Here is a 14,746-nt window from a genome sequence, read left to right on the forward strand (position 1 = left end):
TCTTTTGTTGTATGACAATATTAAATTAACTTAAGGGCACCTCTGTCTATGAGTTGCTTTAATATCATGCTAAGTGCTCCATATACATGAATTCTCCCAATATTATTATTATCTTTATTTTACATATAAACTGAGGCTCAGCCAGTTTAACTTGCTCAGGTGGGGTTTGATCTTTGACCTAGTGCATGGAGTATTTTAGGCATCTTAGGAAAGGGCCATTTTTTTGTACCATTAAGGAAAGAAGAGATTCAAGCACAAATACAATGTACAGGGGATCAAGAACACACTGGGATAGCTTTGAGGGAGATATAAAACATCTTTCTGTAGGTCACTGAACAAGATAAATTTATTCTCAGATTAGAAGACCTACCAAATTCTCTTCCAATCCTGGATTCTAGGAGTCTATTTGTGCTATGGCACGATTTCCTTACAGAAGCCAATATTTTAAAATGAGAAAAAAAGTGTTCGGTTTCCACTGGGAGCTACCTCAGAGATGAGCAGGAGGAGACAGGAAACCTGTTCCTCTACTTAGAGTCACCCTCATGACCCCTCAGCCCCATGATCCCCTCCTGTGGGCTCCTCACCACTGTCTGTGCCTTTGTTTCTGCTATGCCAACATGTGGAATACGGGAATTGTGGGATATTCCCAGCATATGGGATGGCCTGCTGCCCTCCTCCATTTCAGTGCAAATCCTACACTTCCCATTAAGAAATCCACATCCCACATAAGACCTTCCCGACAAACCCCAACCCGTAATGATCTTACCTGTTCTTTGCAATCTTACATCCCTTCTACTCTTTTGACCCTATTACCTAGCACTTACATGTAGTTTTATATACTTTTCTAGTTGCTTTATGAAAAGTGCTTTCCCAGAAAGTTTATGAGTTTCTTTTTCTATTTCAAAAAATGTGGCACAGAGTAGGTCCTTGTCGTGAACAGGCAACCACTGGCGAGGTCATTGCCATCACAACCTCATTACCTAGAGATGACTCAATGGAGGATGATCTGGAGTTGCTGGTATCAGTAGACATAGAGAGTAACAATGACAACAATGATAGCAAGCCTAACTTAGTTTATGATCTATTTCTAAAGTAAGAGAGCCATGGTCCCAAGAGTTTCCAATGAGAAAGAGGAGGTAGAAACTGAAGTGATGACATAATGTCGTACAATGTGGTCCTGTTGGCACAAGAGGTTGACACTCCTGTGTTCCTGGAGTCCAGGGCCACCCTTCTCTGCTGCTCTGGTCTGAATGAATGCCCCTGCCTACTGTGGCTGTGCCCTTTGACTAGTTCCAGCTCGCCCTGAAGGGACTGTGACATTTTAGTGGTGGGTGAGGCTACTCCTCTGTAAAAAGTGTATCTGTTGGGAATGCGGTTTTTGGAAGAAAGACACTATTTAAAAAGAAGAACACTATTCCTTTGACAGCCCCACAGAATAGGGCAAATGAGTTAGAAACAGCAAACCAGGTCCAAGCTGGTCTCAAGCCCAAGCAGCCCCACATTTCAAGCTGGTCACCGTATTTTGCCATCACCAATCAATCCTACCGTTTTGATAAGAATACCAACTGGCTGTAACACAGTCAAGAAACGCTTTCTTTGGAATATGGAAAAGGAAGTATGACAAGCAGCGGGTTGATTGGAGAAGAGATTCTTTTAAAATGGCTTCTGGAACAACACATTCTGGATGGAAAACTTTCGGTGTCAAATTGTAGGTAAGCATGAAGAGTGTTTTAGGAATGAGCCAACATTTAATGCAGTACAGCTAACAACTTGGCTTCGAGTCTAATGGATACACCCCAGTAGTTATCTACCCAGAACATAAAGAGAGAGGCCCTGCCATAGTGAATTCAGGGGCCTAAAATATACTAGAGACAGGGAAAATAAATGACCATTGGAACCACTAGGGTTTATTAAACTAGAAATTACTCCAAACTGGGCAGTTTTCCAAGGAAGAGACACAGAGGAGAGACTTGCAGGCGTTTCCAGTAGTTTGGACTTGCCCCTGAGGCTGCCAGCATCAGGCCGGTTTCCAGGGGAAAGTTCACACGGCCACCGTTTTGTTTGGGTCTGCCTTGCTATAAACTGCATAAACTTCTGAAATAACCTGATTTCTTTCAGATCACCTCATTTTGCTTCTCTTAAAATAAGATGTTTTGGGGGGCTACGCAGTCAATGTGAAATCTTTCAATCCATCCTCTCTTTGCCCTTATAGAGTTTAGCTGCACAACCGCGTTAAAGTGGAAAATGCGTTGCATTGAAAGAGAACAGGCAATTTTCTTTTTATTTTGACCATTGAAAATAAGAAACTTAGTAATTTTTGAGAATGAGCATAGTTTTTTTAAGGGAGCTTTTACTGCTCTAAAAACGAACACACAAAAATCCCCTTTCTTCTGCTTTAGGAGTCATGTACTTAAGGCCATAGTCTCTGTGCAGGATAGCTAACGTCCCCCCCTCCCCACAAGAGTTAAAAGCTTAGAACAAGAGAGATTAAGTAGTTGCTTTAGGAAGTTTAGGCCTTATGCCATCTGCTCTCTTCACCTATTCCTTTAGTTTCTGTCAGGAATAAAACCTGTTCAGCCAGGGGGAGGGTTTCCAAACTCAAACAACAACATGGTCTCAGAGGGCAGAGCTGGTGAGGGGGAGAGAGGCCTGCCGGTCAGCAGAGCCCCCAGGACTTGCTCTTGTAGGTCATCTGCTGGGCCTGAGTAAACCCCGTGTATTTCTGTGACATGGCAAGTGTCAGGGGACACGTATAGCACTTACACGATTGCTTTTCCAAGGCACAGTGAGAAAGAGCTGTGCTCGACAGTGCGTGCAAAGGGCCGGCGACCTGAGAGACAGGGTAACCAAACTGAGGAATGGAAAAGGTTTCTGAAGGGGACTTAGAAAACGCTCATCAGGAAGTGTGGCAAAAGAGAAATAGGGACAGAATGACTGTCCCAGAAAAGCAATTCCAACACTGTAATGTCTAATTAATTTGGGGAACTTCTCATTTAAACGTAAGAGGATAAGTCACCCGGGCTGGTGTGGCTCGGTTGGGCATGGTTCTGGGCACCAAAAAGGTCACTGGCTCGATTCCAGGTCAGGGCACCTCCCTGGGTTGTGGGTTTGATCCCCAGTAGAGGTTGTGCAGGAGGCAGCCAATCCATGTTCCTCTCTCTCTCCCTCCCCCTCTCTAAAATCAATGAAAACATATTTAAAGAAAATTTAAGAGCATAAGCTAATGTTGACTCTTACTAGGAGAACTCAATGTTTCATCTCCTGGTGATTTGTAAGAACTCTTCAGAGAGGGTAACATGCACAGGAAAAGTCAAAGGAAATTCCCGGTCGAGAGATTCAGCATTTGCCTGGATCATAAAACCCTGCTCCTGGAGACCAGCGAACCTGTTGCCATGGTGAGGAGATTATTCTGGTCTATTCCAATCGGAATCTCATAGGGCTTGAGCTCTGTGGGGAAGAATTACATCCTCCCAGCTCTCTAAGAAAACATATTTTATTTTTCAAAAGACAAATGCCAGAGATAAGAAAAAGAATACCCGTGGGGGGAAAGGGGGGAAGGCTTAAATAGCTGGGTCATCTCATCTACTCAGCCCTGGAGCTGGGAGACAAGTTTTCCTCATGACCAAACCTTTCTAGGCGCTGGGGAAAAATTGTGACAGTTTTCCCCATCCTTTGGAATTCCAACCCAAAGGCTATAAATTAAAACTGCAGACATCAGCCTCTGGTGAGAACAAATGGGGTTGAGCAGCGTCCAGCTTGCACCCCGAAAGCTGGCCTGCGTCTGAGCTGGTGGAAGTTTGGTTTGATCAGCAGGAGCCTTTCTGGTGTGGAATCTAAGAAGGCGGAATCTTCCTGATAGTATTTTATACGCCAAAGGGGAAAATACAATATTCTTTTGAGTTTTCTTTTCTGCTGTTCTTGAGTTAGCAAACATTTATGAGCTTGGCCATTCAATGGTGCTTCTAATTACTCTGAATTTAATTTGATTATGAATGAGTTTTTGTTTGTTTACTTATTTTTAAAATATATTTTTATTGATTTAAGAGAGGAAGGGAGAGGGAGAGAGAGACAGAAACATCAATGATAAGAGAGAATCATCGATTGGCTTCCTTCCGCATCCCCCCTCCACTGGGGATCGAGCCCACAGCCCGGGCATGGGCCCTTGATTGAATTGAACCTGGGACCTTTCAGTCCACAGGCTGATGCTCTATCCACTGAGCAAAACCAGCCAGGGCGAGTTTTTGTTTTTTTAATTAATAAGAAAGCTGCCCTTTTATACATATTATCAAGGATGGAAAGCCAGGTTCTGAGGGCAGCGGTTATTTTCAAATTATATTAACAAGTCTGATGGGGTCCTGAACAAACAGAAAGAAAAAAAAGTTTATGAGAGATTGATTTATTTTTCTATAACACCTGGCCCCCAAAATGTGACAAGTTTTTCTATTTATATTTTATATTAAACCATCTACTAGATTTGAACTATGTCTCCCTGCCCCCCTGAACTCCAAATTCATATGTTGAAATCATGACCCTTACCTAGTCCCTCAGAATGTGATATTATTTGAAAATAGGGTTGTTGCAGGTGTAATTAGTTACGAAGAGGTCCATAGGGTGGGCCCCTAATCCAGTATGATGGGTGTCCTTATAAAAAAGGGAAGATTTGGACACAGTCACGCTCACAGGGAGAGGGCTCTGGGAAGATGAAGGCAGAGATCAGGGGGATGCATCTACCATCCAAGGAACTCCAGAGACTGCTGCGCCACCAGAAGCCAGCAGGAGGCACGGGACAGATTCTCCTTCACAGCCAAAGGAGGAACCAACCCTGCCAACACCTTGGTTTTTGGATTTCTAGCCAGCAAGACTCTGAGACAGTTAATTTCTGTTGTCTAAGCCAATCAGTTTGTGGTACTTTGCTAGGACAGCCCTAGCAAATAAATCCATGTAGAAAGAATTGGTCATTATCAAGCCCTACTTACTTTTTAAAACAGATTCATTCACAATGGAATTATCCCAAAGAGGAAAAAAAAAAAAAGTCTGGTTCTTACCGTCAGATCTTGGGGAACAGAATTTGGCTTCTGTATGTTGATCTCAATGCTATTGCTGCCTTGTTTCAGCTCCACTGGGCACCCGTGCACTCTGGCCACACCTTCGAACATCTGGGATTTGGTTAATGAGGGGACGAGTGCGTCCGTGGGACACTCGTTTTCCTTCTCCACCTCATCACTGTGAACTGTTTCTCCATTCATGCTGACTTTCCCATCTACCTATAAAAACCAGAATGAACAAAAACATGCTATTCCCCAAAGAAAGAGTAACAAAATAACACATCCAGAATCACCTGACAACATTACCATTGATAACCACAGTCCACCAAAGAATAACATCTCTTATATGCTTTGATTGGCTCTGCCAATTAGGGCTTTTATAAATGTTATCTCAGAGGGGTTCTTTAAAAGGTAATTCACCTTCTCAGGCCACTTCACATTAAATTATATTTCAGGTTCACCTAACTTAGGGTGTGCTTTTATTTTAAAGTAAAGAAAATCACAGAAACTTTTGTGTAAACTAGAGGCCCGATGCACGAAATTCATGCTAGGGGCTCGGCCCTCACAACCCTGGCTGCCTCCTGGTCCCGAGGTCCCGAGGCCCTGCCTACTGGTCATTTGGGAAGGTTGTTCCACTATCTGGTCTAATTAGCATATTAGCTTTTTATTATATGTATAAATACATGCCACATATTTGGGTTCCAGTAATTTGTCATTTAAGTTCTGTTATTCGACAATTTTGAGGGTTTTCTTTACTGATTAGCATATAAATTAGGTAGAACCCACCACAGATCAGGACTATTTTACAGGTTATCCTGGGGAGTAGGGGAAAATGGGTACTTTTTTGACACAATCATGGATGGCAGGGAACCTAATGCTTGCTATAGTACAGTAAATCTCTACTTTCAGTTAATTTTATAAGCCCATTTTTTCAAGAAAAACAGCCATGCACATTAAAATATTTTTGTTTTGCACCTGGGTGTAGGGAAGGCAGTGAGAGCAGGAAAGAAGGGGCAGAGAGGTGGTTAGTTGGGCTTGTTGAGAGGCATCTGGGTCTCTGACTTGAGGTTTGAGCCCGTATGTAAAATAACTGTGAGCGGATGCTCTGTAGTTCAAGGGCCTCAGATTACGTGCTGGCTTGACAACCTACCAACCATGTAATCCTCAACCTCAGCCCCTCAGCTGCAAAATTTGCAATAATAGTATCTCCTTGATGGTGCTATTATGGTGATTTTGTGGATTAATCTATGTCCAGAGTTTAGAACCGTACCTGCCCATTTTAAGTATGGAAATCTTAGTCATTATTATTAGTAGGCCTTCTAAAATCTTTCAGAAGGAACAATGAAAGGCCAGATGTTAATTATACTTTATTTATCTAGGCCAGTGGCTTGCATACTCTATTGTCTGTACTCCAAAAGGAAGAACTTTAAATCACAACTAAACACACACAAATACAACTGAAACCAGAGTTCTGCAAAACAATGTTTACCTTTATTATGTGTGATATACTAGGCATTTTTTAAATTGTATTCTATTATACTTCATTTATTTTCAATGTTGATTCCAAACCAATAAATTGGTTTCATAACATAGAAATAGGTGGCAACTTTCAGGCTAAAAAACACTGCCCAGCTGGCGTGGCTCAGTGGTTGAGCATTGACCTATGAACAGGTCATCGGTTTGATTCCCGGTCAGGGCACATGCCCAGGCTGCTGGCTCAATCACCAGTGGGAGGTGTGCAGGAGGCAGCTGATTGATGTTTCTCCCTCTCTCCCTCTCTCTCTAAAATCAATTTAAAAAAAGAAAAGAAAAACACTGCCTTAAACTATTTCACTTAATCTTCCTTTACTCTTCATTCTGTTGTACTGGGAAACTGAGCCTGTATTCCCAACTCTTTATCTCCCCCTGCCCCCCGCCCCCCCCCCCCCACACACACACACAAACACTCACTCACACACATGCACCACTTAGCTTCTGTTCTGGCATTATCTGGTAACAGCTATTTATTTACATATTACCCTTAACCACAAGTGGCTCCACCCACTCAGTGGTGGGGCTGTGAATAAGGCTGAGAGCTGCTAAGGCCTAACAAGCATGTCAAACTCGCATGCAGCCCGCCGGCCGCCAGTTTGACATGCTTGGGATGAGTCAAGGGCTCACATGGTGAAGACTGAGCCCAGCTTTAAGAGGACTTCTACTCAAGTTGCTCCATCCCCCTCTCCATCAGGGCTCTTCCTGAGGCCTCTACCCAGTCTTGCCACAAAGGGAAGGAACTGGGTTTTCTCAGGGCCTAATTCTTCTGTTTAAATGATTATATTGCATTGTTTATATCAGTGAAGAGAAGTGGACATCTACATGACCTGATCATATGCCTTGGAAGTTAAATACGGCTCTCCCTACTCTTGTTCTGAATCACCGCAACATCAAACCTTTCTTCATGAAATATTGAGACAGTACATCATTGGGGGTCCTCGGTGAAGGAGAGCTGGGCCGGGCTTGGGTGAGCTGCCGAGCATATGGGGCTAAGTGCCTATCTGTGCGTGCATGAGTCTTCATGTGAATAACTCATTTTCTCAGGAAAGAAATTCACGTATTTATTCAATAAACACCCGCTGAGTGCCTACTGTGTCCTCCTGGGCACCTATGCCAGGCTCTCAGGACGAAGCTGTGAACAACAGACACAGCCCCAGCCCTTCAAGGGACAAACATCGCAATTCAACCCAGATGAAACAGACTCGACGTTTTCCTCTGTGTCATCAAAGCCGAAGGCACAGGTTTTAAAGAGACATTCTTTAAAGAGTGAGTTAAGCAAAACTCAGGAAGTGTGGTTTGGTCCCCTCTGAAATTCAATAGGAAGAGAGCAAGCAGCACTTTGCTCAATTAGTTTGGTTAAGCAAACTTTCTTCACAGGCACATGCCCATGTCTGCTAGTGATGAATTCCACCGCTGTCTTCGATTACCAACCCATGTGGCGTGCAGGGACAGTGAGAACTGACTTTCCTTTGTAGTCAACAGAGCTTAAGACAAAGGGTGAGTGCCTCCTCATGATGGGAGGGAAAACACTGGAATTTGAGAAAGTGAAAAGATGTCTGCTTGTCATACGTTCTTTGGTTCTGGAACATTATTTTACATATTTGTTGGTAAAAAAAACAAACCAACCAACGACCTAGTTTCTTTCCACTTAAAAATATTTCAAAAACCCATTTCATTCCAGGACTAAGAACATCCCCATATTTCCATGTGTTCCCTGTATTTTTTTTCCAACTGTTGCCATCTTTTTGGATGTAATGTCAATTACTCCCTAAAAGAGATGTAACTGTACACACTTCTATTTAAACGAAGGCAATTAAAATCTTGCTTTGAAGGGTTGGCAATACCTCCAGATAGTTAGAGATACCTAGGGTGTTACTAAACTAGGGCCTGTGAAAGCTAATATAGAGAGACCATGCCATTATATCAAGTTAGGAAATAGACTTTGCTCATGGAAATAACTCAACCATCAATCTCATTGGAGCCCTTCAATATTAACAGCAGGAATTGGGGGGAACCATCTCTCCCTAACCATTTGCAAACCAAACCTCAGAGACACGTAAACGTCACGACTGTAAGTGTGAACACATTTTGCTTTTGTTTGCATTTTCTTTTGCAGACGGAAGAAAATAACTGCATTTTCCTGAGGCAAGAGGCTTCTTTCCACCTACTACCTGGAGTGCAGCGTGGGTTCTGCTCGTCAGGGACTCACCCTACCTTAAAGGTCTTCAGAACCTCCTGAGAGCTCTTGGGCTGGGAGTAAGGCTTGGGTGTCAGCATAGGCACTGCTTTGGGAGCGACAGTTTTGCTTGGAGACCCACTGCCTGCTGACATGCTGGCATCCAGAATGCTGGTACGAGCGATGGTGGTTTCCACAGTGGCAGTGAATTTGGGGGGAGGCAGTGACTGCTGCCGCAGGTATTTCATGGGGTTGGGGTCATTCAGGTAGGGGGAGAAGTTTGGCTCCGTTGAATGGCTTCTTTCCAGGATTTTTGGCATCTCCAAGCGTTCCAGGACAGCCTCGCTGATGGTGAACCTCTCGATGTACTGCTGCAGGATCCCCTCCGCCTCCTCCTGGGACCGCGCGTTCTTATAGGCCTCGTGCAGCTCCCTCTCTCTCCGCTCTCTGCAGCATGGGCATGGGAGAGAGAAGCAATACAGAGGTCAAGGACAGTCACAAAAACTGCAGGGAGCTGCAGAGACAGCACAGGAGCCTCTGTGATAACCAACAATTTTTAGCAAAAACACATCTAGATAATATTGTACGTTCAACAACAACAACAACAGAAAGGACCCACTTTTCTTGAACAATTTCTCTGTAGGTTTTGATGCTTTTCCTCCGTTCACTTGTCCCATCCTCTCCAGCCATTAATTTCTCCATTTTTTTCCTTTCTTCCTCTTTCTTGATTAAGTCCTGAGAAGCACTTCTTCTACGGCTCTTCCACCGAGCCAGGTCCTGTGGGGGTGGGTTTGGCGGAGATAAAACATATTTTTCAGGCCTTTAAAATTCCATTTCTACTTTTCAGAGTTTAGTGGGCACTGACTAAGGGCCAGGCACCATGCTAGGGCATTCCCACCCAATCCAGTGGAGGTCTGGTTGGAATAGGAATACCCCGAAGGCAGGACGCCTCCCAGAGCAGGGCAGCACGTTTATTTAAACATGGCAATGTGAAATCTGCAATCATATCCCATGGCAGTTTCCAAACTTTAAAGTATTGCCTCACAGGGGATTGTAAAAAACGTCATTTCTTGCTTTTTATGATTTCTGCATTGTGAGTGGACTTGTTGACAGTACAATGGTAGGAATTAACCACAGACCTACACTATGCCCTCAGGGAAGAATGAAAAGGCAGGAAAAAAATCAGCTTTGGGGTCTCACAGAAACTCTGATTCTGCATGTATTAATTTTTCTGATCCTTATAACAACCTCACCACAAAGCCTACAGGCAATTACAGCCTAAGGACGATGAGTTACAATTCTGGAGTCAGATGGATGGGACTGCAGCTCGGGACATGATCCCAGCTCTCCCTCTTCCATGCTTTGGAATCACACTTCTCAGCCTCTCTGCACCTCAGTTTCCTCATCTCTAAAACAGGGATGATATTAACACCTACTCTTATGAGCTTATTGTGAGAGTTAAATGAGACAGTGCATATAAGGTACCAGGCACATAGGAAGTGCTCAATACACTGTAGACACAATTATCATGACAATTAATTGACTAATGGTAGAGTCAGGTGTGCAACCGCTATCTTGGAGTGCTCTGTGAGGGCTGAATGAAATACTCCACTCTCCCTCCCCTCATCCCTACCTTTAAGTTCTTCCCCGACAAGCTCAAGGCCGCCGACAGACTCCGCAGCCCTCCTTCCCTAGCTCTCTCACTCACTAGCTGTGTGACTTTGGGCAAGTTACTCAGCTGTCCTGGGACTCATCTGTGGAATTGAGGACGATGGTAATAGTTGCTGGCTCATCAAGTTACTAAGAGGATTAAAGAATTATTACATGCACAGCACTTAGAATAGTGCCTGTTACTGATACGCTTTCAATGTTGGTAATTATCGTTTTCATCATCATCAATATCAAATATATAATCTCAAAAGACGTGCCTACTCAGTTCTACATCTCGAGTCAGTTGCTTCCTGCGGGTTCGCCGCTCCTGTGTGGCCATCCTTCTCCCTAGGATACTTGCGGATTATTTGTCTGTCATTCACTCCTCACCCTTCATGTTGCTATTTTAACCTTCCTTTAATGCCCGCATTTACAGTGTCCCTGTTTGAAATCCTCTAGATGCTCCCTTCCCCTGCATGGCTTTCAAATCCAGGCCTACCCACCCCACCGGATTTTCTGCTTCAAAGGGCCCCTAACCCACAGCGCTGGGCAGCCTCCCGCGGCCCGCCCCTCCGGCACTCACATCTTGCCATTTGTCGTCCTCTTCCCGCAGCTGGCTGTTGATCAGCTGCAGCTGCTCCTGGCGGGCCCTGCTGTGCGGCTGCACCGCACCCCTCCTCCTCACACCGCATGTCAAACATACTCGTGCTCCTGAGTGTAGAGAGAGCGAGACAAAAATGGACCGGGATCAGCGCCATCGGCTCTGCGCGTTCTGGGCCGCTCCGCCGCGTGGGGGCGCTACCGCGCTCGCTCGGAAAACTGTCCCTCGCCCTCAGCCAGCAGCGTGCACGCCAGCGCCCCCACCGCTTCTCCTGTTGCCGCAAAAGCCAAACTGTGAGCATCTTTGTCTTCAGGGGTCAATATAATTATACAAGTAGGTGCCAAAGCATGTTTAAAGAAGAGCTAGAAAAGGTATACGAAGCTCCGGGTTTCTCTCATTTGGAAATGTATTAGGAAAAAAAAAAAGAGAGAATGGAAAGGTTTAGCTTGGGGAGTTTGTGGAGAAGGAGGGTGGCGTTCCACCAGGAGAAACGTCATTACAGTACATGCTCTTTGTGTAAAGACCTGGCTTAAATGCTTTCTACATGAACTGAGGCAATCTCCCCATTAAAAAAAATCACACGGCCTTAAGTCTAAGACACCCATCTTTTCATACTGCACTAGGTTATGAATTGTGGATGCATCCAACAACTGCGCATTAGTGATGCATGTGTGTTTGATGTGGTTATTTCTACTTTCTATAAATCTGTAAGTTGATAGTGCAGTTGATGGAATCTTGGAATCAAGAAAATAAGGTATTTTATATTAAGATTAAGGAATAAAATATATAAATCACTATATACTTTGTATCCTAAGATTCTCAGAATCATTTTACTTCATTTTTGTCAGGATACCTCTGAATTTACTCTTTCAAAAGAAAAAATATAGGGAAAAACATTTAAAACCCTAATGTATTCTATAGGCGCTTATGAAATGGTAAGCTAGACCCTGAGGTCTTTCCTGTAATGCTTACATGGAGCTTTGTTCCAGCAGAAGCTTAAGCAGCAAGATGGAAACAGAAATAAAAACCAAAGCAAAGTCCTCCCTCCTCTTTCTTTTTCCCTCTCAGAGAAACGAGGAGCTCTGGGACCACGTGGGTTCCACAGTCCCCAAATCCAGAAATGGAGGGCCCTTTAAAGTTCACTCGAAGAACAGGAGACCGTGATAGTCCATTGTTGAAGCCAGAGTAACACAAAGAAGAAGAAAAGCCATGCATTTAGACCCCAACTAATTCCAGGCATCATCAGTGATGTCCAAAATAGTTTTCGCCAGGGCCAGGCAATGAGCAGGCAGCATCGCCGGATGCCCGGGTTCCTCAGCAGGCAGCGCTCTGGGGGGGAACGTGACCCCCAATGCAGTGACTGCCCAGCTGCACTTCAAGCCACTCAAAATGCATCTGCACAATGAATCTCTCTCGATGTTGGACGATTCAAATCTGACCTAGGAGAGCTAAAACTGAAGATGTACTTATAATCTGTCTTCCCCAAGAGTATCCTAATAATCTGACCACAGAGAACTTTTATCTGAGCTCAGATGTGACAAACCACCTTGTGGAGCCGCCCCCACATGTCAGTGGATAGTGTTGATTGTGGGAGCCACGCCTTCCAGATAAGCTGGAGTCCTCCAGAGGTAGGAGGGACTGCGAGTGTCCCCTTATTTATTTATGTTTAGGAAAGATTTAGAAATTTGCAGAGTTAGGTAGAAAAGTAGGACCCATATTTTTTTGAACTTCATGGACCAAAATTCACTTAAGGTAGGCTTTCAGAAAGAGACCGGAATTCATCCCATTCCTCCTCTCAGAGTTAAAAAAAAAATAAATCTTACCTTTAAATATATTCGATTTAGTCAGTTCATCTTTTAAGGCAATTCAGTGTTTGTGAAGATCTTAGCAGATAAAAATCTCTCTGAGCTGGGACGCTCTTGTAATCTATTCAGTAGTTGGCAGATTGTGGGAGGGAAAGTCGGTCCCTTCCTTTGACTTTGTCATTTATATAATTTCTAAAGGGCAGAATTTTGGTTTAGGCCACAATATGTGGCCATACAGCCAGGTCTTCTTCTGGGAACCCAGGGAAAATATGGTAGCCGTCGCCAAGACTGGGAATCGCCTACCTCACATGACAGACAGAGAGATTCAAGAGCGAGGCCTTCAGCTCTGACTTCTGTCCGGGTTTCTACCTCTGTCCTATCATGAAGTTCTAACTGCCTCAGCCCAAATGTGGCCAAAAGCTGGTTAGTGAAATTAAAGGAGAAACTTCTGTTTGCCCTCTTCTATGCCAGGAAGCAGTATTTTTCCCAGACTTGTTTTGTTTTTTAAAGAAATACCAGCAAACTGGCCAAAAAGGAAACAGCAAAACTATGAGCAATGTCTTTAGGACATTTAAAAAAAAAAAAGGAACTAAGCAAGTTGAGAATTGAAAATATTAGACAGAAAATAGGCTGAGTCACCATTCAGAAAATGCTCCCTAGTTTAGAAGTCGGACTTAGCCTCCAAAATGCAGAAGGGTGTATCTAAGGATGGGGTGGGGGACCCTGATGAAGCCCAGGTTCCAGAACATGAATGTGACTTGCACTAAACTTGTGCTTCTTCACACAATAAGCCGTGGGCTGTGGTGACAAGGGACCCTGGCTGCAGAGCTTGGGAGTCTCTCTTGGTGGTGGGCTGGCATTTGGGGGGGGAGGGGGGCGGGGCAGGATTAAATTGCCTCAAAGGGAGCTGGGAAATTGTTTCAGGGCCAAGTCCAAGGTAAGGGAATTAAGAGTAAGATGGCCTGTGGCTCTCACAGCGCAGTTCTCTGCTGGTGGGGAGTGTGTTGGGGGAGGAGGAGGAAAAGGGCAAGAAGGTGAAACTAAATAGACGGAAACATTCCTGGCTTGCCAGGCGGCGGAAATTTCTGTTTGCCTGTGTGGTGGGTCTGCCCCTGACCTGGGTTTTCCTGAGGGCACATCTTTTTTTGATTGGGCTGTATTTTAAGAATGTGTCAATTATGAATAAGTAGAGCCCGTGCCAATATTGCCCTTACATTTTTGAAAAGGGGAGATAGTGAGGTATTAAAGGAAACAGTATGACGTTCTCTTTAAAAAATAAAATCCCCATATAAACTTTTCATTTTGTTCCTCACGTGGCTTCACGTGAATGGTGTCTACTCCAAGAAGGAAAGTTGGTACGTCTGATAGTCCTAGATAAGCCGTCTGGAAAAGAAGCTCCGTTTACCCTTCTTATTCCATAAGGCTGCTCCCTGTAAATTTAGAGAAGGAGAGAAGGGAGTCTCCAACCCCGCCCCTCTACAAAAGTCATTAACTTCTGTGGGTGAGCTGTCCTATTCAGGGGCAGGCAAAATCCAAGAGCTCTTTAATAGGGCTCTTTTCTTTCACCTTTAGGATTTCCCAGAGATCTCGCTCAGGCAAGTTGCACGGTGTCTTTGCACTGACGAAGAATAAATCCATTCTATCAAAATATTTTTTTCTACCAATTCAGAGTCATGCTGTGCCCATCAATCTTATGTAATCCTCCTTTCAGTGACTGGTAAATATTGCCACTGCAGATTTTAAGAGTAATAACCAGGGCTTAATTTTATAGACGACTTAACTCCATGCCATCAGCCAAGCTCAGGCTGGATTTAGGTTCGGTTGTGAGACGTGAATGCTGCGTATGTCAGGCCACAAAGCAATGAGAGATCACACGTTGGAAAGTGACATCCGTGGTGCTGGAGGCAGACTGCTTGGGGCTGACAGGACAAACCAA

General features: G+C 44.2%; 1 protein-coding gene across 1 annotated transcript in view; it reads right to left on the minus strand.

Moving 5' to 3' along the window:
• LIMCH1 (LIM and calponin homology domains 1) overlaps positions 1 to 14,746 on the minus strand; it is an 81,029-nt gene that overhangs the window by 38,255 nt on the left and 28,028 nt on the right. The window contains 5 exon segments of the mRNA XM_023753667.1: positions 5,046 to 5,264; positions 8,793 to 9,201; positions 9,374 to 9,531; positions 10,988 to 11,077; positions 11,079 to 11,115. Coding sequence (XP_023609435.1) covers positions 5,046 to 5,264; positions 8,793 to 9,201; positions 9,374 to 9,531; positions 10,988 to 11,077; positions 11,079 to 11,115 — 913 coding nt within the window.

The sequence above is a fragment of the Myotis lucifugus genome, unplaced genomic scaffold (assembly GCF_000147115.1).
Source record: "Myotis lucifugus unplaced genomic scaffold, Myoluc2.0 scaffold_48, whole genome shotgun sequence".
Classification (NCBI taxonomy): domain Eukaryota; kingdom Metazoa; phylum Chordata; class Mammalia; order Chiroptera; family Vespertilionidae; genus Myotis; species Myotis lucifugus.